The 23,441-nt window shown below is 41.9% G+C and overlaps 2 protein-coding genes across 15 annotated transcripts in view; one reads left to right on the top strand and one right to left on the bottom strand.

Annotated features, from left to right (window-relative positions):
- Window positions 1–23,441, top strand: part of ETFA (electron transfer flavoprotein subunit alpha) — a 56,134-nt gene that overhangs the window by 25,573 nt on the left and 7,120 nt on the right. For 4 of the 6 annotated variants that reach the window (XR_004242841.1, XR_004242843.1, XR_004242842.1 and 1 more), the window contains exons 10-11: window positions 9,154–9,219; window positions 12,570–12,650. Coding sequence is in view for 3 of the 6 variants with exons in the window: in XM_032123248.1 (XP_031979139.1) it covers window positions 9,154–9,219; window positions 12,570–12,650 (147 nt within the window). In the remaining 3 variants the exon portion in view is untranslated. Of the gene's footprint in view, window positions 1–9,153; window positions 9,220–12,569; window positions 12,651–13,508; window positions 13,612–23,441 lie in introns of those variants that run through there. The other 2 variants (XM_032123249.1, XM_032123250.1) reach the window with 1 other exon arrangement.
- TMEM266 (transmembrane protein 266) overlaps window positions 13,754–23,441 on the bottom strand; it is an 84,969-nt gene continuing 75,281 nt past the window's right edge. For 6 of the 9 annotated variants that reach the window (XM_032123239.1, XM_032123236.1, XM_032123238.1 and 3 more), the window contains 2 exons: window positions 21,507–21,557; window positions 13,754–14,838 (listed from right to left, as the gene is read on the bottom strand). In XM_032123239.1, coding sequence (XP_031979130.1) covers window positions 14,246–14,838; window positions 21,507–21,557 — 644 coding nt within the window. In that variant the 3' untranslated portion in view covers window positions 13,754–14,245. Of the gene's footprint in view, window positions 14,839–15,525; window positions 16,715–21,506; window positions 21,558–23,441 lie in introns of those variants that run through there. The other 3 variants (XM_032123240.1, XM_032123241.1, XM_032123242.1) reach the window with 2 other exon arrangements.

Below are 23,441 nucleotides of genomic sequence, written 5' to 3'. Positions count from 1 at the left end.
AGGATCACATCAGTGTCGTCATTGTCCTGTTGTAGAGGACTGTTAAATAGCCTTTAGTCAGGACTGGTGAATGAATATTAAACTATGGTGTCATAAATGATCTGAACTGGCACAATTGCACGGTGCTCCATCTATTTGTCTGCAGGCTGATGCATTTTTCTCTCATCTCACTTCTAACAAATATTTATTAAATAGTGAGTTGTGCAGAGTACTGGAAATTATGTGCCTCTTCTTTCAAATTTCAGATATTTAGTCTGGATCTTAAAATACATGCAAGGGTAGCATTCAGTGGTTTAGAAATATAGAAAATATTAAATGTTAATTGTAATGAAAGTGCAAGTTGAATTGATACTAAGCCCACAGAGTTGCTGACTAGAGGTTTTAATTTTTCAGTGTGCTGGATAGGTATCTTAAATATGAAGCAGTTGAAAGCTGCAAATTCTTAATTTAACATTCCTAATTCTACTTCACTGTCTTTTTGGTACTGTAGGTAGAAAATTATTCCCTGCAGTGGAAAAGAGTTGACTTGAAGAAGAACGGAGCTTTTTTTGGTCAGGTCAAGATGACACTGGCTATTTTAGCAGTTCTCAGAAGACGCTGCTTTCTCCCTGTATGAGATGTGCTCAGTATCAATTCAGGGAGAGCTTGTTCTCCTGGAGATGTTCTATCTGGAGAATTGCAAAGCAGGTTTGTGCATTGGTCAGGTAGAGTAGCCGAGACCTGAGTTTTGTGTTCAGTTCTGAGCTACAGTTGACATGGTGGGTGCCCTCCTGGGTGTGTGTGTTTTAAGCAGGGGAAGAGTCTCAGATACAAGAAACCCTTGGAGCCTGAGACACGCTTGTTCTCCTGTGCAGCTGTTAACTTCTGATGGGAAAGTATCTTAGTGTGTGCTCTTACACTTCTATTAATAGTCTCTTGCCCGGTCTCAGTGGAGGATTGGAATGCATTGTTTTCAAAGATTTTGGAACTGGGTCAGTTTTGAGACTACAGAGGGACAAGGGTTAGTTACAAGCTCAGGAAGAGGGGAGGTGCTTCTACTGCTTTTTCTGTATGACTGCTGGGGTGTTTTTCTGTGCTCATCACTGGGTAAGTAAGAATGGTCTGAAGGGGCTGCCTATTTCTTCCCCTGTGCCTTCAATTGTGGATTTGGGGAAGGAAGGGTAATTTTGGTCATTGGTCCTTCATAATACTGTGACTGGCTTCAGATTTTAGGAGTGCTGCCCAGTGCATCACAGGCCCCAAGAACCTCACAGCCCCAGCAGCTTTCCAAAATGCTGAGGTATTAATACATGAACACGCTGTCACTCAAGGAACAATTGGAGTTCATTTTACTTAAATGATGGAAGAATGCAGTTAATTAAATAGTACAGATTTCACCTTGTGTCTGTTTGATCCCTGGTTCTGCACAGCACATCTGCTCTTCACAAAGTAGCCTTGGACTCTTAAACTTCAAGGTTTTGTTCATGTTGGTATTTTTGCATTTTGTTGGGTTTTGACTGGATCTTTGGCATACAGTTTTAGTCCAGTTGCTAAAATATTCAGTGCATTATTTTTGTTTCTGTTAGTACCTTTTTTTTAACCTGTTGATTTCAGGTGATTGCAGCTCCTATTTGAACATTGTGTCTCATGAAAGAGAAGGCTGATTTGTATTATTTGATGAGATGGAAGGAAGGAAATTTTTAGACATAAGTGGATATATTAAAATATAAAATGTTTTCTTCCTAATTAAAAAAAGCAATTTAGTATATTCAGTGTCTTTAATCAGTGACAACCATGTTAGCATATTTTTTATAATCAGAAGCCAGTTTTTCCCACTACTTCTTATATGCAGATGTTCTGCAGAAAAATGAAATTCAGTTCTCAGGTTAAGTACTGTATATAGTTTCCGTTTAAGAAAAAAGCCCTTGTAAGAATGTTCAAATTAGCTGGTTTTGGATAAAAATATCCTTCCTATGAGTGCCTACTACTAGATATTAGTTAAGTATATCCAGTTAGAAAATATTAAATTCCCTACACAAATCAAGCCTACCACCACTACTGCAGAGTAACTGCTATTTTTAGATAAGAAATTTCAAATAGGGGTGTTAATTTTTACAGTAAATATCTTCCCAGTTCTTTCTCTCACGTTCACAAAGAAAGAAAGAAGAACAAAACAGATGTGGAGAAGAAAGAAAGTAAAAAAAATGTTTTTTTCCAGTTGTTTAAAACTTTTGTAAATGGAACATGAATGTTTCATTTATTAGTTCAATATTAGCTTTCCTTACCCAAGGCATAACTAGTAACATTTCTAACATGCAAAGCAGTATGTAATCTTTCTCAGGAACTCGTGCAATTTGTCTGATATTCAAACAAAAAATAAACTCTGACTTGTGAGAAAAGGAAAACAACTGCTCTAAACCTTTCCTAGGTTCTGGTGGTTGCTGATCTGTGACCTCTGCAGTGCAGGTTGGTGAGGAAGAGGTGTGGGGGGGACTGATGGTCACTGGTGGGGGTCTAATGCTGTTGAGCCAGCTGGGCTATGAAAAGTGCATTCCCAGGGCTGCTGGGGACTGTGTGGGACCTGGACACTTCCTTCTGGAGCAGCATCCATGAAGTCCTACACTGCAGTGCCACTAGACAGCTATCTTTGCATGCCCAGACTGTTCCTATGGTTTTCCAGGTTTTCCCTTGCATTCTATTTTAATTAATTATATCCTTCCTTCAGCTTTTGAAGGAGGGTGGGGTTGTACTGGGATTATCTCACACTCAACTTCTTGTCCCCAGTCAACAGCCAAAACCTCAATGACACTGAGGGGTGCTTTTTATGGCAAGTGTGTGTTTATATTGTTACCCTCTGACCTTGTGAAGGATCAACTGCTGCCTGAAAGGTGTCCTTCTAGCTTAATCTCTTCAGAGTTTAAATGTTCACTCTTCTAAAATTAGTGCTCTTTCAGGGTCTAACTCTAGAACTGCCTTAGTTTTTGCTATAGGATTTCCTAGCTGGCAAAACTACTTTCTTTTTTATTTTATTTTATTTTTTATTTTAAGGTGTTCAGTTGCTGCTGTCTTGTTACTTTCAACACTGGGCACAAAATGCTAACAGATGACAAGAAACTGAGATGGAAAACTCAGGAAGGCACGAGTTAGGAAATATATGATGTAGTAATAATTGGCACTGGATTAAATGTTCGTGCTAGAAGTGTGATATGATTGCACAGAAGGTAGGTGCATCTGCTGAGAAACCTCAGGTGGGCAAGGCAGATGGGAATTCAGTGTAGTTCTGATGTGATGGCCAGGAGGAAACTGCTTGACTTCACTGTTTCAGCTTCAGTTTCATGCTAGAGGGTCTCTCTGGCTGTAGTAGATTGAAGGAACTTCAAAAGAGGCAGATTTGAACTGTCAGGAATTGACTGTAATAACGAGGGGAAAAGAGGTGCAGTTTCAGTTGAGATGCTGAAAAGTGAGATGTTGGTTCAGTGGAAAGGCACCAAAGTTGTGGAAGAACAGTGGAATTCTTGTTGCTCCCCATCTTCTACAAGAGAATGGGATGCTTTCTGAGCCCCTCTGTGTCCCAGTATTTTACTGGGCATCCCTTGCAGTGAGTGGCTTTTTAGCACTTAGTAGTTTTCATCTTGCTTTGGGAGTAGCAGGAAGGGGGAGGCACAGTATCACATCATTTACATAAATCCTGTATTTTGTATTTCTTTGTAATAAGTGGATGATAACTGTCCTTGAGTGTTACTTCCCATCGCTTTCTTAGGGATCCTTTGCTTGTTCAGATTAGCTTATTTGCTGTTTCCCTTCACTCTCTTGTGAGGAAGCATAAGGAAAGTGAAACAAGGCATATTTTATTCTAGTATTTTTGTTCTTTTGTGTTCCCTGGCTCTTGCCTAAAATGACTAACAACATAACGAACTAATTGGTTCCCTTGGCATCATGAGAATTGTCACTTCTCTCGTCTGGATTGTACTTACTTTAAAAAATGTTCTACTCTGCTTATCAATGATGAGATCTTAATTACTTCCTCATTTGTTTCACATACAAGGGAATATTGAGATGCCAAAGTTTCTCTCTTTAAAAGGATGGTACATAATTTCTGCTATGTTCAGCTCGCTGCTTTGTAGGAATGTGCTATTAGTACATCAGGTTTGTGGGTGTTATTAACAGACCAGCAGGTGCACTTTGCATGGTATAAATGGTTGGGCCTGTAAGGTAGGTAACAGATGGGAATAGCAATGGGAAAACCAGCTGTGCTTAGGAAATTGTTTTTGGAATATCTCCTCTGATAATTCACTGTTGTTGAAAAGTAGCTTTATGGTGGCAAACTTTAGAGATGCAGCTGGGACTGAATTTACAGACTGTCTTTCTCTGACTTGCTAAAAAGCTAAGGATTGACAACCCCTTTCATCCTGCATTATCCAGTGTAGCTTTTAACTCCAAGAAAACTATGTTCACAAATTGATGCTCTGCTCCTTTGGGGTTGGTGCAGAAACATTAAATTGTACTAAAATATTCATATGTGAGTGCATTTAGCTGAAAGCAATTGATGTGTTTTTCCCTGGAGAGAGGGGAAAAAAATGCTGTATGGCCCTGCACTCCAGCAGACACCCTAACCATGCTGAAGAGTAATTACATAGCTTGGCTGATCAAAGGTTCTTAAAGCGAAAAAGAAACTGTAGCTGGGCTCTAGTTTAGTAACGTTTGCTTCTTGAATAGGATGTGTTCAGCTGCATCAAAGCAGTATATACTGGAGAAGTGTGTGATACACAGTGTAATAGAGATGAACTACTGTCAAGCCAGAAAATATTTTATTGGGTTAATAGCTTGTAATTGGAAGGAATCTCTTGTACAAAGCAATTTTGATCACAAAGATTTCTAATTTCATTGTCCTTTCACTCTTGCAAAGAAAATAAAATATCTGAGCTGCCTTTAAAAATAGTGCATGTGCCAGAGGGGTTTATTAAACTGGCCTGTTTAAAAGCATGCCATTGGTAGGATGATAAATTGATGTGTGTTGGAGGTTTTCAGCATAATTCAAAAATTGTCATAAAAATCAATAGCAGCTGACAACATGCTTGCAAAGTAGCTACCTCAGCTTGTGGGGCACCTGTGGCTGCACTGTGGTCTGTCACAGCACCATTCAGAGGCACTGGGAGTTGAAATAAAAAGTGTTCTTGTAGTTCTCTTAAGCAAATGTCCCTTAACTGCCTCAAGGCAGCCTAAGGCATATTTAAATATTCTCGTAAGTATAAATGAAGTAATATCATATGCCACAAATTATTCTGTAAATAATTGGAAGAGTCTGTATGCACAGGAACATAACTGCATTGGCATGTTGGTAATTACAATCACCCCCATGCGGCACTCTTGTGCATTAATCCAAACAGCATGTAACTGGCTGTATGGATTCTGGAGCCAGATGTGCAAATTTGTGCTTGTGAAGTCTGCCAGTATACGAGTTGGGTATGTCTGAAGCAGAAATAGAGTTTAGGGAATAGCTAAGGAGGATTTTTTTCATTTTAATGATTAGCATGTAATGACTCTATAAGACGTACCATGGTCATTTTTGTTGAAAAAATGTAAGTCTAGATGAATATTTTATCTAGCAACTGAGAAGGTGGATTTTTGATTTGGAATCTTGACTTTGAATAGGATAAATTTGGGAGTTGGAGTTGTTGGGCTTTTTTGGGGTGGTTGTGATGCAAATCTGTGCTTATAAACTTGGAGGTCTCTGTCTGGCAGGACAAATTAAAGCTCTCTTGGCCTTTCTGCCAGTTTGCTGGCAGAGTCACATTGCTGCTGTAGCCCTTGTGAGGAGCCTTGTGGGTGCTGGTGCCCCCCTTCACATCTGCCCACTACTGATGTACCGAGCCCTTCCAGCAGCAGCAGATCTGGAGTGTTGGTACTTCCTCATGGTGCCTCCTTGTCCTCTGCTTTGTACAGTCTTAGGCTGTTTGGTGCATTCAGTGTCCTGTGCCATGTGTTCCCTCCATCCTGCTCCTCCTTGCCATCAGCACTCTTCTCTGGTGTCCTTTCCCTGTGCTGATGTCTGCCAGCAACTTCATAAAAATATTTGTGGCATGGCTGTGATGTATGTACAGTATTTCCTGTGTGAAATGAAGTTACTGAGAGCCAAGGCAATTTTCTAACCTGATGTCATGTTCTTATACCACCAAAACTTTCGCTTCCTTGACTTCAGTTGCTTTTGGCACTTCATTTGTTCACAGTGCTGTGAACCTTTTGGTCTGGAAAGTGTGTGATGTTTTGTTGCCCGTTCTTGTGTGGCACAGTGCTGGCAGCAGCCCTTCAGTAAAAATCTGCCTGTGCCCAACACTAGGGAGTTGATAAATGCTACTCCATGTCCTGAACTTTGCTCTAAGTGCCTGTAATTGTGGGCTGTGGATCAGCTGCCTGACAGCAGTAATTAGAGCAACTTCCAGGGTTCCAGAAAGCTGGAACTTGAAGTTGGTGTAGAGCCATGTCTGGCCCCTGAGAGGTGCGACCCAGACTGATTCATCTGTTCTGTGCCTTGCTGTGGGTCTCCTGCACAGATGAGCTCTGAAGGACCAAGAGCTCCTTGCAGAGCTTGCTGTGCTCTGTGCTGCCATGGCAGCCATGGCCTAGCACACTCTGGAAGGGACTCTGCCCTGGGTTACCCATCTGCTTTCTGCTTCCCTCCCTCACTTGCTTTACGGGGCTTGGGGCTACAGTCCTGACCTGGGACTTTGACACAGCAATGACAGGACTCAGCAAAAGGCCTGATAGAAGTTAGTGATTTCAGGGAAAACATCAAAACAAGGTTACTACTCTGAAAATAAATAAGGATTTGAATTTCTCAATGCTTTATATCCTCTCTGGATGACCAGTTGAATTCTCTTCATGGACAGCAGTGAACAGACCTGAAGCTTTGTCATTTAGACATTGTGGATCCTTTGGGTCCCTTCTACTGAACTGCAGAATAGACTAAAACTAGTATTTAAGCAGTCAAATCTTTTACAGCATAGAACTGTTGATAAGAACCCTGCTGTCCTGTGTGTTCTCTGTATGAAAACATTGCTGAGGTGATCTCCCATCAGGGTTAGAGCTGACTGAAAGGACCAGTTGTCTGAACCAGGGAGCCAAAAGCACATAATCTAGAAGGCCATGGCCTAGATGCCTAATAAATACTTTTAGACAAGCCTGGTGATTTACAAATGTCCTTCTAATGAAACATCCTTGTCTTTCCTAGATATTTTAAAGAATATATTCATAGGCATCTGGCTCCTGGTTAGCTGGATTCTTTCCAAAGACTGAACTTCACAATGTTAAGCAGACTGATAAGAGTATCTGGTAGTCTGGATGACTGGCACTTAATGAATTGCTCTAAAAAAAATCAAATTACAGTAATGTGTCTTTAAAAAAGCTTGTATTAAAGACAGCATGATGTTAGAATAATTTCTCCTGTAACATCTGTTCTTTTACTTGGTGTAATTAAAATACTGCGTTCTTACCATGAGTTCTAATGTGGACATATTATGTTACATCGCAGCTGTGGTTAAAATGGATTGACCTCCAGTAGTAATCCACTTGGTAAAAGCCTACTTGAGGCCAAGGAGTTTCTGAGTGTGTTCACCAGCTGTGTGGTTTTGTGGAAGTACATGGACTAGATTCCGTGTTTCAATTTCAAAGGAAGCCTTTTTGATAGGAAATACTTTGTTCCTGCTGTATTTCCCCTTCCTTTCAGTTTTTACAGGAGAATTTTTGTATAAGAATATAGAAAAACTTCATAAATTTCATTTATTTATTCCTATTTAAAAAACAATATAATGAGCAGAGTCTCTAGCTGTAGAAACATCAGAAAGCAATCGTCTTCTTTTTTTTAATTGATGTAATGACTCTGAGGCTTGTATGGCAGAAGCCTCTGTGGGTCTGTGTTTGAACACCTTTGTTTGCCACTCTCCTCTGTAGGTCTGTGCATATCCCACAGCTGGGCTTACCTCTGCCATGCTAAAAGCCACTTAACTGTAATGCAGTTTCAGCTGCACAGTGGTAAGATTGTTTTTGACCCTCTTACCCTCCCTGGCCCCCGAGAATTATTTATTGAATTAAATTATACTTGTATTTTCTTAGATATGGAGTATCCTTGGTATTTTTAAAAGAGAAATTCTGTTAGTATTTGAGGTTGTGTCTTTTCTAAGCATGTGTGAAGTACCACCTTTTGATTGCTTTTGACAGATGAGCCCCTAACTAAATTTGTGTTAATTTCTGTTACTGAATCAGTTGATGAAAAATACTTTCTTTAGTTTTCTTCTGTAATATTAGTTAGCTAAAGAGTACAGCTCTGACTGCTGCTTGGACTTGTGGTGCTGGAAAAACTGTCAGGGAGCTGAATTACACTTGGTTTTGGATAGATGATAGAATGGATGACTTTCAGCCCAAGGAGAAGTAATACTTTTCAGCTGTGAATAAAACAGCTGATACAGATTTATTTGCCTATAAATTTTCATCTCTTTTGAATGTAAGACTCTTTGGAGATGTGAAACTGGGAACCTCAAAGTGTAAAGATGTTGGTGTACCTGGTGTAACCTTCTGTACTCATCCTGTGTGGGAGGGGACAGTGAGCGGGGAAGGAACGCTTCAGGCCATGTGGACATGGAGGGTTGGGGTAAGGAACAGAAAATGCAGGTGTGCAGTGCACCAGCCCACTTGGGTACCTCAAAGCTTTATCCTGCTCCATAGGAAACTTTTCAAAGTTTAACACCCGAATTTCAGCTTTGTGCATTCTGTCTTAAAGCCTCTGAGGGGCTTTGGACAAAAGTTTTGGTTTGCTCTTCGGACAACTGCATTATCCATCTGTTGGTTATCTTGCTTAATACTTGCACTGGGAATCTCCAGGGTCATGGATAACATGGATTGCCTTGTCCTTCAGCTGAGCACTGTTATATGTTTTTGATGCAGACTTCGTTTATTTTTTTCCCCCCTCATCTGTCTTTGCCAGATGCTCCTTTGGGACTCTCCTTTTGCAGTCACATTGCATCCCCAGGATTGCATCATTGCATCGTCAGCTGCCTTTAGTATTGAAAACTACTGTAATGCAAAAACTGCTGCATGTAATTGATTTGGATTAAGGTTTGTGAGAGTTTACTGAGACTATGGTGTGGGTACCAAAAATTTCTCTCTCTTGTTTTGTTCTAGGAACTTTATATTGCTGTAGGAATATCTGGAGCAATCCAACACTTGGCTGGAATGAAAGACAGCAAGGTATGTAAAGGTGGATGTACTAGAAAAGATTTTTGAGGAAGGAAATTAGTTGACTCCCTTGCTTTTGCATCAGTGCTTTAGATGGTTTTCCTACTTTTGTGCTGCTTTAAAACACTTTTTGACAAAAAAACCAGATACTGTGCCAAAACATCTCACACAGTAGAAGAACCTTTGCACTACAACCCAAAGTGATCAGTGGAAGCAGCTAATTGACTTTGTTTAAAAAAACCCCAACCCGAAGCACATACGCCTGAATTCTATACAATTGTTCCATTTGCCTTTATTCCAGACTATGACATATTAATTCATGCATAACAATGTGCAATTTGAATTATGAACTTACTATTCCATAAAGTAAAAGATGTCTCTGACATTCCTGCATTTAGCCATTCAAATGGAAACCTGCTATAAAACGGCAGTAAAACTTTAAAAGGTTTAACTCGTTAGTTGCCAAAGCAAATAATCCAAAATTGGAATTGCCAGTTTGGTCCACAGTGCAGTGTTTGGAAAGAGGAGCATAGTTAGCTGCTGATTGATACTATCAAATGCCAGACATCAAAAACTGGAGGTCCTGCCTCCCACAATAATTTTTTAAAAGGGTATGTATTTTTTTTTTCTATTTTCAGGGAATGACCTTAACCAAGCCACAACTTTGAATAGTTTATAAAGCTGAGGAAAAGGGTTGCAAAACTTTGTAGGTAGTTTCTCGTGTTTAACCAGTGAGTTTGTGACTGGTAATTGTCCTCACAAGCCAGCCTGTGTGGTAGGATGATCTCTGCTTTCTTACCTTTTTTTTTTCCTCATGTATTATTTAAATATTTTGGGGGCGGGGGGTGATGATACCCTTTCTAAAAGCAGGGACTTGAGTGGTGTTAGCATTAGTTGATGCAGTGGAGAAAAAACAACCAAAATTCAAAATTTTAAGGGTGAATGATGGGCAGGGGTGAAGGTCACTATTGAGAGGTGGGAATTGTAGCAGTGTATTCCCAAGGGCTTTAGTAGAACAGTGTTGCCACAGTGTCTCCTGCTTGCAGTGCAGCAGAGGGAGAGTCCAGGCGCAGCACTGCTGCCATGGCCACCTCGGCTCCTCTGGACACTGCTGGGCCACAGTGGCACAAGTGGCTTTGTTTGGAGGAGTTCAGTCTCCAGCTGTGCCCTTGGGTCAGTGAGGAGATGGGCAGGTGGGATGAGTAGCAGCCACTGGCCGAAAACTGGGTATTGAAAGCTGCATAAGACTTGATGTGGCCCTCTTTGTGTTTATCTGCTGCCTTATCTCAGTTTAGACTGCCAGCAACACTGGGAACCTCTGACTTGAAGTGCCAAAATTTCCTTTGACAGAAAAATATTGAGCAGTGCTATCCTAACAGTAAAACCTCTGCTTTTATGGCTTTTCCAATGGCATGTTTGATATTTTGAGGTATTCTGCTATAAGAAATAAGGACAGATTAGATTTGTTGATATGAGATGCATATTTAACCCTTCAATTTCTCCCATATCTCACCGTTTTTTTAGTGTAAGTGTTGTAAAATTCAGATTTAGTTACTGGTATTTGGAATGTGTTCTGCCTTCCTTTCAGCTAAAGCATTTAGGTGGGATAGTTATGGAAAAGACTTAGGCAGCCATGGGAGCTCTCTGGAGCGTCTCCTGTCCTCTCTCGGCACTCTGAATAATCTGGCATTGTGAACTTGTACACTTCAGGATATGTTTTCCAAAGCAGTCAGATGCTTTCTACTAAGTGAAATGTATAATTTATTTGTTCTTTTACAGCAAGGTAGAAAATGCAGCTTTTGAGGAGACCTGGAGAAAGAATTTTTCCTTATTTCTAATTCCCTCATGAGAGTTCCCCTATCTTTTCTTATTCAGAGCTTTAACTCACAAAGTTCTGTTGTGAGCAAGGTGATGCTTTTGCTGCTTACCTGAGTTAGCAATGAGGTAGGGAAGCAAATCTCACTGAAGTTACTTCAGCTAAAGGAGGCAGAGGAAGGGCTAGGCTGCCAAACCAAAACATCAGACAGCTTTGCAAGCAACTAGTGTTAATTATTTTTGTGCTAAGGACAGAGCTGGCAGCCCCTGTGGTTTCACTGACTGCTGGCCTTGGCTGGGCCTCAGCATCAGCCCCTGTGGATAATTCTGCAAGGCATGGCAAGGCCTCAGTAGGGTCAGAGAAAGTCTTTACTGGGCCAGTATTCTTGGGGATCACAGCCTGGATTTTCCTCCTGCACTGCAGCTTGTCAGGGGAGGCTTGTATTTGCAAACAAGGGTAACTGAAATAAAACCAATAAACCTATGGGGAGAACATTTCAAGGGCAGCATTGCTGCAGCACTTGCAGGTCCTTGGCTGTGAGCTGGCCAGAGGGCAAGGGCAGTACTCTGCTGTGGGTACTGCCTGCACATCTGATGGGGTCCTTTACAGGGACTCTCAGGGGACAAATGGCCTACCAAGAAATAACATTTCTGTGGGCCTAAAACCACAGGATTTGTAAACTTTTCTCTTTGAGTTACTGCCACTAGGCCCATGCTCACCAAGCTATTAATTTTGTTGGACTTTCAGTGGAAGCAGTAAAACACACATGGTGTGGCTCCCTGGGTGTGGCAGGTAAGTGCCTCAGCTGCCCGTTGGGGTGGAACTGCCCCAAGTCATTGTCTGCAGTGGCAGCGTGGAGGCGGGCAGGCAGAACTGCCCCAGTGCTGTGCTTTGGGCTCCTGCTTGGTATAAGGCTCCTTCTGTGAGCTGATGGGTTTGCTTCAGGATTCTTTACCCTCCCTCTGTGGAGTGCTCCCCATCCTGTTGCAGATTTTGATGTGGACACCCACCTGTGCTTATTTTGCTGGAAGTTTTCACAGGCTGTTACAAGATGATTTACCTGTATGGCAGAGTTTAAACCAAGACCCTTTCTGGATCACTGTGTTGGGATTTGTTGTGCTGTTTTCTACTGTCTGACAAACTAAATGCTGCATATCCCATTTTAAGAAGAGAGGCCTCTGGGCAGGGCTTTACTGTGCTTTTAACTGCTGCCTCCAGGTTAGTTCTGCAGTGGTGCAGTTTAGAATGCGCAGATAATCCTTTGTAGTAATTTTTTTCTAAGCTTTTCAACAGGGAAGGATGGCAGAGATGTGTAGGATGAGCAGGGAAGGGAGGGGTTTGGTTTTTTTTTCAGGGGGACTGTGGTATATGTGGAAGGGGGAGATGTTTGTTTTTGAGATGGAAAAATATTAAATACCCAGATAAATCTGTTTCTTGGGGCTTGGAGAGAATATAGCCCGTTTCCTGGCTAAGACCTGGCACTGTAATCCAGCCCCAGAGGATGATCAATATCTAGATTCATATGGTGCTTTAACTTTGCTTGCAGACCATTGTTGCTATTAATAAGGATCCAGAAGCTCCAATTTTCCAAGTGGCAGACTATGGACTGGTAGCAGACTTATTTCAGGTGAGGCTAAACTTGATGTGCAGTATAACTTTGGAAGAGCTGACAGGAGCTTACGTAATATAATCTAACGAGTGTTGACAATGTCTGTGTGAGGGTGTTTCCTTTGGGTTGTTTAAAAATTTGCTTTCTGATGTCATGATTTACATGCTTAAAATTGAATCCCTGCAAGTAGGTTGTGTTGGGGGGGCTGTCACAGCCAGCCTGCCTTGATTCTGGTTTCCTGAGGTTGACCCATTTTGGAAATAACCGCACATAGGTTCCTGCATGTATTTTTAAGCTTCATAAAGTTTGGAAGTACAGAGTTGGCAGGAGGCGTGATTTTTTCTGCTTGGGCTTGCTGCCTCACTGACCAGTGCCCAGGAGGAGCTTGCAGTTCCCTCTGGAGCCCCAAGCCGTGAGCCAGCCCTGCCCCAGGGCCTGTGTGTCACTGCCTGTGCATGGCCACACGTGTGAGTGGCAGGAGTGTCGTGGCTCTATGGAGGCACAGGCAGAAGCCCTGCCAGCACTTAATGCCATTCCTGAAATGATGCCTGCTGGCTCCGTGGTGAGCACGGGCCTCTTTGTAAGCCAGAGACAAAGTCACATTCTGAAGAAACACGATGTAGACAATTTCCTTAATAAATTTTGTACGAATGCATTATTTCCACCTAATGGAAATGTAACTCTCTTAAATAATTAAGAGGCTTTATTCAGCAGGAGAGAAGTGGGGAGTGCTGTGAGCTGGGGTGACCCACAGCCCCTGGAGTGGTGTGCTGGGTGGGAGGGTGGGCAGTATAATTGCAGGGCTGGAAACTGCACAGGGGTGAGTTTGAGGGGGTCAGAGGGGAACATGCACTACCCTGGCACTCGTGTTTGCAGGCAGTGCCAGAGATGACGGAGCTCCTGAAGAAGAAGTGAGTGCTGGTGATGGGACCTGGCGCTGTGGAGTAAGGGCAAATAAAGGATTTTACTGGAAAGAGGTGGGGTTGGTCACTGTGGTGTTGGGATGGTTGGTTTTTGGTTTTGTTGGGGTTTTTTTTGGTGGTCAACTGCATGGCACGTGGAGTGGTGGGGTGGAAGAAAGCAAGACAGGGAAGGCAGGTAAGAGAAGAAGGCAAGAGCGATACAAGGCAGGAGGCAGTATGTGTCTGTCAATTTTTATTCCCATCTCCACACCCCTCCCAGCTGTGCTCAGCCCCTGGGTAGGGTCAGGCTGGGGAGCCAGGCTGGGCCCAAGCTGTCCAGCAGCTCTGTCCTGCCCCTGGGCACTATGGGGCTCTGCTGGCCCTGGACTGGTGAAAGGTTCATAGTGTTTCCGGCACAGTCTGTTTGTCTCTCCAGGCACTGTGGGTCCATATTGGCCTAAAACTGCTGGAAGGTCCATTGTTCCCAGATGGCCACTGTAGGTCTCAGTTGGCCCAGAGCTGGTGGCAGGGCAGGAGGTCACGTTCCACAGACACTGGCGAGCAGAGGTGCCGCTGGCCTTGCCCTGGGCTGGTGGCCATTGCAGGAGATGCCGCAGGTTGCCTTCAGCACTGCCACCTCACCTGTGGTAACCTCGTGGGCCAGCATGGAGAGTGTATTCCCCACAGGAGTCCCTATCCCCCAGGCTGGCCCTATGCCTCAGGAACCCTGCCCAGCCGTGGCTCTGGGGGCCCCAGGGCCCCATATTTCTCCTCAATCATTGGGGCACCCTGGGGGCAGTCAAGGAGTGGCTTGAGCTGGAAGACATCAAGACTCTCCTGGTTCCTGCGGTTGTAGACACTGAGCCGGTGGCCCAGGTCGGGGCTGGTCCCCACTGAGCCCGCTGGGCTGGGCAGCTTCAGGTTGACAGGATCCAGCCCCTTCTGCGCCAAGCAGGCTTCTTCTGACAGGGACGAGAGCAGCTCCTGCACCACAGCGTGGGCCACGCGCTGCCGGGTGGGCACCAGCTCTGGCTGTGGTCCCGCGCCGGCCTCGGCCGGCTCCTCGCAGGCCGTGCTGCAGTCTGGGGACGAGCCCAGGGTCTGGCTGCTCTCGCTGCAGCCCCGTGTGCCCGAGCTGACGGTGGAGCGTGAGGCGCTGCCTGACGTGATGCTGGCAGAGGTCCCGGTGCTGCCCAGGCGCAGTGGCACCTCCACCGTGAACAGCTCCGAGGAGATGTTGGGCTGGTGCACGTCAATGGCGGCCGTGGTCACGATGCAGATGGCGGCCTCAGGGACTCCGCTGTCTGCAGGGACAGAGCACAGAGCAGCTGAGAGCCCATGCGGGCAGGGACAGTGGTGAGTGGCTAGAGAGGTGTATAGAGAGCCATAGCAAGTTCATGTGTAATGCTTTGTACCTGTATCTATGTACACAAAGCCATTTGAGACACACACACACACTACACTACACAGTCCCCCTTTAATACATTCATATATTTATGTATACAGTAACAGGAACAGCCTTCTCTATGCCTATCTCTGTTTGTTCAAGGGGGAGCAGCTGTAGAGGGATACACAGCTGTAACTTACACTGTATGCCTAAATATGTGTGTGTATATACAGTCACACCCAAACAGGAACACCTAGAGGTTTAGTCATATAGCTAAAGGGGTATGTATGTATGCATTGTGCCTGTGTACATGGACAGGCAATAAGTACCTATAGGCCATATTCCCTCCCTTTAAATATCTGGAATTAGGTACTGCTACAACAGCATACAATCCCCCATATTGTACTCATTTTTCTATATGTGTGTGTATATACCCATAGGGATATACATAAATAGATACACACTTACCTACACATTAACAACCCCCACCCTATCAAGACATCTTTAAATTATGCACATATGCCTTTTATCTATCTCCTTCTATATACACTGGGGATGTTAAGGCAGGGATACACAGCTATACATAATGCCATATACCTGAATATACATACATGAGCACACACATTTATTACATAAAATACACCGGCGTAGAGATGCAGTCTCTCCTCCCCCCCCTTTTATGTACACATGATCTTTATATATAGAGATGAGGAACTGTCTGTATGAGGCCCATATAGAATACATTATACACAGACCTTCTGTTATACACACACAAGATACAGTGCCCCCTCGAAAGACATAGTTACCTACCATTACATAAAATATATACAACACCTTTACCTTTCTGTAGAAATGCATACATATTTCTCTGTACGTGTATATGTATTTATTGGATAGATATATATGTAAGAGATGATACCTACCTATACATGAACACACCTCCCTTTGTATTTACATAGCTATTTATATACACATCTTTAGACTTAAACTACATGGAGATTCTACATAACACAGGATATAGAGACTATTAATACATCTCACCTTTAAATACATATAATTATTATAAATAGAACACACCTGTGCTTTCACACACATGTACTTACCTTTATATATAAATACATAGATTTCTCAGTGTGTGTGTATAGCTTCCAAACATAGTTATAGGGATGTGCAGAATACATTTTACCTATACATGAACATCTCCTCCCCCCTTATAGTCTTTTAATGTATATATACATCTATGTTATATATATATATATATATATATATATATATATATATATATACACACACACACATATACATGTACCCTTTTTATAGCTTTCCCAGTACATTATGGGGATCTATAGAGAGATATATATATAAAAATATATAATACCACGTACCTCTCTCTATACCTGTACAGACACACACATATATAATACATAGGTGTATCTACACAGTCTCTCACCCACCTAATTTTATACATACCTAATCTTTATATCTAGATTTAACCATAGAGATATGGGGAAGAGCTGTCTCTGTGCATATACATACATACAAGCCCCATATGTAATACACTAGACCTATACATATGATACAGACATTTTCTACATACATATCTGTGTGTGTATGTGTACATGTGTGCATAGATATATCAAAACATATACATGTACTATCTATAGGACATAGTTGTTGTCCTCCCACCTTTGAAAACATAATTGTCCCTCTTTGAATAGAATGTATGCACTTACATACAGGTATGCTTACCTTTGTGTATAAATACTTATGTCTTCTGGTGTGTGTATATAAATCTGGAATGTATATACAGGGATATATATATAATGTGTATCAAATAATACATATATAACACTATATCTATACATGACACCCCCAACCTTCATACATGTTTTACAATATATACATACAACTTTTTATAGATAGCAAAGTTTATTATGGGGATGTATATATAGGGATATACATCTGTGTATAATACAATGTGCACCTATATATATATGCAGCTGCCCCAATTTAAATACATATATAACCTAAATCTGCATAGATTTCTCCATATAGATATGGGGAGTATGTGTGTATCTATATAACACATTACATATACATGCACACACACACTGTAGTATACGGTCCCCCCATAATAATACACTGTACCTATGAATATGCAGGCATTTTATAAATACACTGCATAGTCCCCTCTTTGTTCCATACAAGTATCACTTGCACATGCACAGCCTTACCTTTCTGTATAAATGCACGGACTTGTCACCGTGTGTATGTACATGGACAACGTATATATCGGGATATACATTATACCTATACACCCAAGCACACCCAGAGACACATGCATGTTATATGTAATAGGTATTATCCATAGACAATGAGATGTGTGTGTGTATACACATACATACACCTTTCTAGAGATCTTCATGTGTTTAAGGGGATATATAGAGAGAAATGTACAAATAGTGCTGTACACCTGTATATAGATGCACATACATACTCTATAGAATAGATAGCTGTATAAATATAGTCTCTCTTCCCCTCTCTCTTTTACATACACATAATCTTTAGATTTCTCCCTACAGATATGGGCAATATGTGCATACGTGAGCTCCATACAGAGTATTTTACACACACACACACATATATATGTATATATACACACACATATATTCACTATAGTACATAGCCCACCCCTTAAATATATGTAATTATTACTAAATAAAAAAGATCCCACCTCTCTCTCTCTATATTTATAAGATGCATGTACATAATATATATGTATAAATATATATAAAAAAAATACAAATTAAATTGTACCTTTACTTGAAAACTCACATATATCTTTATCACTGTCTGTATAATGGGGGCTATTATCAAGGGATGTGTGTGTATATATATATATACACACACATACACATCTATAAGTAAATAGGATATGCCTCTATATACCTGCTCACCATATATACATACATACACACACACACACACACAGTCTCTCACACACATCATACACAATCTGTAGTGATACAGGCAGTGTGTGTATATATGAAGAGTCCCCTGTAAAATACAGCATACAGACATATGGACATTTGATACACGGAACACACAATACTCCCTTTAAATACAGTCTGCTGTCCTTAAATAGAACACCCCCCCCCCCATATATATATACATACACACACATACATACCGCACATGTACAAATTTGTCTCTATATACACAGGGACTGCATATATACGGATATACATATATAATACATAATACATGACATCAATTATACACACAAAATTGTATGTACACCCCCCCCTTTTAATGTCTCTCAATGTATATTACAGGGATATACATCTAAACAGTACCATATACCTGTGTATGTATCTCTCTGTCGCTACACACACACACACACACACACTCGCTCGCTCTCTATAAAATACATAGGTATATATACAGGGTGTCCCCCCTCTTTTGTATCTACATTTATCCATGTAGATGGGGGAATATGTATATATATCTGCCCCATCTATAGTATACAATGTATATAGCTCTAATGCTTACACATATATATATATGAGTCTCTTTGTAGACACATGTGGAATATATATACAGGGATATACATATGAAATACATCACTGCTGTATGTAAACACACACACTCATTATCTATACATGTATATGCACAGACATGGTCCCTCACACCTTTCCCTCCTTTTTACATACACCTACACCTATGTACAGATCCATACATCTTTATAGATATAGACCTGTATAGCTTGGGGATGTATATAGAGAGACAGACACAAATAAAACCAATACTGTATACCTCTGTGTGCATGTGTGTACATTTTTAAAACAGCTCTCTGTATAATTCATTTGTCTATGGATATGTATCCATATGAGGCTTTCTCTCTCACACACACATAGAGAGATTTTATATACCCATATACACAGCTTTATATATACACATCCATATTTATAGAGGGAATGTCTCTATGCATATATCTACATTTCCCCTTCATAATATATCTACATATGTACACATATTCTATATATAATACATCTGTCTATACACACACATTTTTTCTAATATATAAAATATAAATAATAAAATATTAAATGTATGTATTTAAAGTGGCTCTCACATACCTACCCACATATATCTCTCCCTATATATATATATATCTTTACATATATTTATACATGTATAAAATACCAATGTAGTACACAGATCTTTACCTGTCTTTGTATGTCTGCATATATATGCATAAACAGCCTTATTTATACACACAGAGATATAGGATATACCTATATATTCATATAAAACAAGTATATCTTTTATATATAAAAATACACACAATAACATGCATAATACAGATTTAAAAGATACGTATATGCAGACAGTCATACACACTTCTAAAATATATGTAATTATGTTTTAAAATAAAATATATAGACATACTTTTTTCCCTCTGTATGTGTCTGTGTGGGGAATTTGTATATAGGGATCTAATATAATACCTATACACGATACACACACAGATATATCCATGTTATATGTCATACATATGATACATATTAAATACATATATATAGCCATTCACACACCCTTGATCTATATTGCCTAAGAAATATAAAATATGAATATACTTTCTCTCACGCATATCTATACATAAGTAAATGTGTATGTATCTATCCCTATATATATGGGATAGACATATATATACACACATATATGCCTCACTTTATGTATCTTTATACAGACTATGTATAGATACATAGTCCTATCTTTATAAAGTATTTATTTCTCTATGCATGGATATGGCTATAGATACATAATACATTACAGCTATATATGCACACACACATATTTTTATAGTGCATATAAAATATATATGTATAGACACAAACATGTACAAATGCCTTTTCAGATTTTTAAATATATAGGAACATATTGTAGATGTATTCATATGCACATATACTAATCTATAAACGGATATACAGAAGCTGTCTTTACCAAGCATATGTATCTCCCCCCCATACATATATGACACAATGTACATATAAACAGTACAATATCCATGTATTCCTAGAGTCACAAAATGGTTTGGCTTGGGAGGGACCTTCCAGCCCATCCAGTCCCACCCCTGCCATGACACCTTCCATTATCCCAGGGTGCTCCAGCCCCATCCAGCCTGGCCTTGGGCACTGCCAGGGATGGACCAGTCCCGGCCTCTCTGTGCAGGCTGTGCCTGGCCTCAGCCCAGCAGCTCTCCCAGCCTGGCCCCAGAGCAGAGCAGCTCCAGCCCTCAGGCAGCTCCATGGCCTCCTCTGGACTTGCTGCAGCAGCTCCACGTTCTGCTGACATCAGCTGGAGCTGGGGAAGCTCTGCAGGTGGGGCTCACCTGAGCAGGGCAGGCAAGCGTGGCCAGGTCACGGCGAGCTCCAGGTCCTTGTCCTCAGGGCTGCTCTTGATCCCTTGGTCCCAGTCCGGTGTTGTGCTGGGGAGTGCCCACAGAACCAGGACCTTCCCCTGGCCCTGCTGAACTCCGGGCGAATTCAGGAGCCCACCTCTCCAGCCTGCCTGGATCCTCCTGGATCCCAGCTGGATTTACAACCAGACACTCACACACACAACTCTTCTGTTTTATGTAGCTCTGGCTACATATAAATCTATTTCCATGTGTGTGGATGTATATACAGGATTATAAATATATTTAATACATTATACAGAGATACATATTTTCATTCCTATAACACATACACATGTATTTCTATAATACATACACATATATTCTGACCATCTCTCCTCTCACACTCCATAATGTATTTTATATATTTAATATATGCATTTTAATAAAATATCTGGGTATGTACACAGACACAGCCTTTCACACGTCTTTATATCTATATATCTGTATGTTTACACTAAATCACACATACCTTAATATGTCTCGCTCAGCCTCCTCTGGCCCTGCTGTGCTAGCAGCCAGAGCACAGCCAGCCCATGCTGGGCTGGACTGGGCCTGTGCAGAGCCCCCACCATGGGCAGAGCCCCCAGTGCTGCACAGCAGGGCTGGGCAGAGCCCCCACCATGGGCAGAGCCCCCAGCACAGGCAGGAATCTCCTGTGCTAAGCAGGACGCCTGCCAGGAACATCCATTTGAAGGCTGCCCTCAGGTCACAGCCCTGCTGCTGAGGTTTCCCACCATTCAGTTTAACCTTTCTGAAAGGTTCCCAGCGTGGTGCTGGGCTAAGCTGTCTCCCCACTTTTTTTCTCTTCATTTGTTTTGTCCGTGCTGTTCATTTTCAGATCCATTTGAACTGCTCTGTGGGCTGGACAACCCAGCTACAGGGAATTAACCTCTCCCACATCTCCAAACCATCTTGAGTGCCATCAGCAAGAGCAAACTTGGGGCCCTTCAACTTTCAGAAGAATTACTGTTAGCACACCCTTCCATAGACCAAACCCAGAGACTCTGTGGTGGGTTTCACTTCCAGGACAGATCTACACCACTGCTCAGTGTTGTCTGGTTTACAGCACACAATGCAATGCAAAAATACCACTCATGTTTGTGTTTTCAAGCAACACTTACCACTGCTGGGCTCATTGTAGTATCGACTGATGTAATTATTCATGTCATCCTCTGAAAGATCAAAAAGGCAGCCCTTAGAAGACCATTTATTTAATTAAATGGCTGAATCCCACCCCATGGCAGGCCTTCCTCTCCCTGCATGCCCAGAGCCACCTGCTCTGGATTTTTAGGCCACAATGCATTATACCCCCATCCACGCTGTGGCTGCAGCCAACACAGGGATTGGATTATCCTTTGTCACAGTCCTTTAGCGCACCAGCCTGGAGATGAGGCATTTTGGGCTCCAAAGGAAAGGTGCTCTGTGATCTTTTCAGAGGCTGATGCGGGGCTGGCCAGTTCCCCAGGCCTGTCCCCTTGCTGCTGTAGAGACAAACATAACACTGGCCTTTCCCTGGTCAGCAGGGCCCTCCCCTCCTACACAGGGCACACAGAAAAAACCTTGTATTTATCCTGACAGGCTGAACCAAGGGCACCAGCATAGGCAGACTTATTCCTGCTGTACACTGACATCCCCAAGTCACCTCCTTCTCCACAGAAGAAAGGGAGACACCACGTATGATTTTAATGTGTAATTCCCTACCTTCTAAGATGTCTTTTTTTTTTCCATTTCAAATGAATGAAGAGTTATTTTGGTGTATGTAACACATGCATATAAATATACAGCATAATGTTAACATTACACTATTTGTTGGCTTAAAACCTACTATAAAGTGTTCTACAAATCAAGGGTGTAGTACTTAACTTGTAGTACATGCAGGAGAGCTACACCTGAACTTCAACAACAGCAAGTTAAAAATGAAGATGTGACCACAGAAGGGAAAGCAACAGCTCTACTGCATGGATAGATTTTAGATGCTGCAGATGACAAGGGAATTTACTATTATCTTATGGAAAAGCTGAACATTTCACTGTTGTGGAAAAAGAAGATTAAATTCTCTTGTTCTGAGCAGAAGGCAAACACTGCTGCTAAGAAACAGTATCGGCAGGCCTCGAGAATGTCAGGCTTCCAAGCAACCTGACCTGCCCAGTTTGCGGTGTATCTGTGCTCTAAAAGCATTCTCTCCTTTTAAGTGCTCTTTTTGATACCATGTTTCAGAAACCCATGCTCATCCCTTTGAGCCAGATTTCCTTCGTCCCCCTGGGCCTCTGTGGCTACAGTCCTGCCTCATCACAGCACATTGCGGTTTGCAGGTGAAAGAAACAGATGTTTTCTGGGGAACACTTTCCTCACACAACAAAACCCAAACCACCAAGCACTCTGTACCCGAAATAGCTGCACTCATAAGAAGGCAATCTAACCTGACACTGAAAGGCAACGTGGTTGTTTTCCTGGTTTCATTGGATCTTAAAAGCTTTTTCGGCCCTTGTTGATCTTTAAATGCCTGCAGTCAGAGGTGTGCTTTGTGCTAATGTCTGAGTTTAAAAAAGAAGCCTCAGAGTAGCTCAAGGCGATGCTGCTGAATTAGGAATACATTGCAAGGCTTTTCAGCTATCTGCTACTAAAATACACTTCATTTCAATCATGCATAATTGATACTCTCAGTGCCACCAAACCTGCCAGCCGTACAGACACAGGTTCTGGTTCAGGCATGGAACCTTCAGAGGATACCTGTGTAGCTGTACTTCTGGTAGGGCATTTTCAGCATCTTGAACTTGGAGTTCAGTTCTAAGCAGACAAACGAGGAAAACAGCACAGCACCCTGGCTGGACGAGGGTCACCCTCCTCGTCACCTGGCAAAAGCCACAAACTGGGTGCTCCCAGTACAGTCTCTCCAAATGCCAAGACACTTTGCATCAAAGACAGAAAACAGCTGGAAAAGTTACTCACTCTCTTTTCATGTCTTAAAGACAAGGCTCAAATCAAGGCTTCTTTAGGACTGCACACATTTGCTGCCCTGCCGCCTGTCTGACAGCTGACAGAATGTACCAGGGCAC

Source organism: Corvus moneduloides, chromosome 13 (assembly GCF_009650955.1).
Source record: "Corvus moneduloides isolate bCorMon1 chromosome 13, bCorMon1.pri, whole genome shotgun sequence".
Taxonomy (NCBI): Eukaryota; Metazoa; Chordata; class Aves; order Passeriformes; family Corvidae; genus Corvus; species Corvus moneduloides.
Note: the sequence above shows the minus strand (reverse complement) of the source record. Positions and strands in the feature narration are given on the sequence as shown.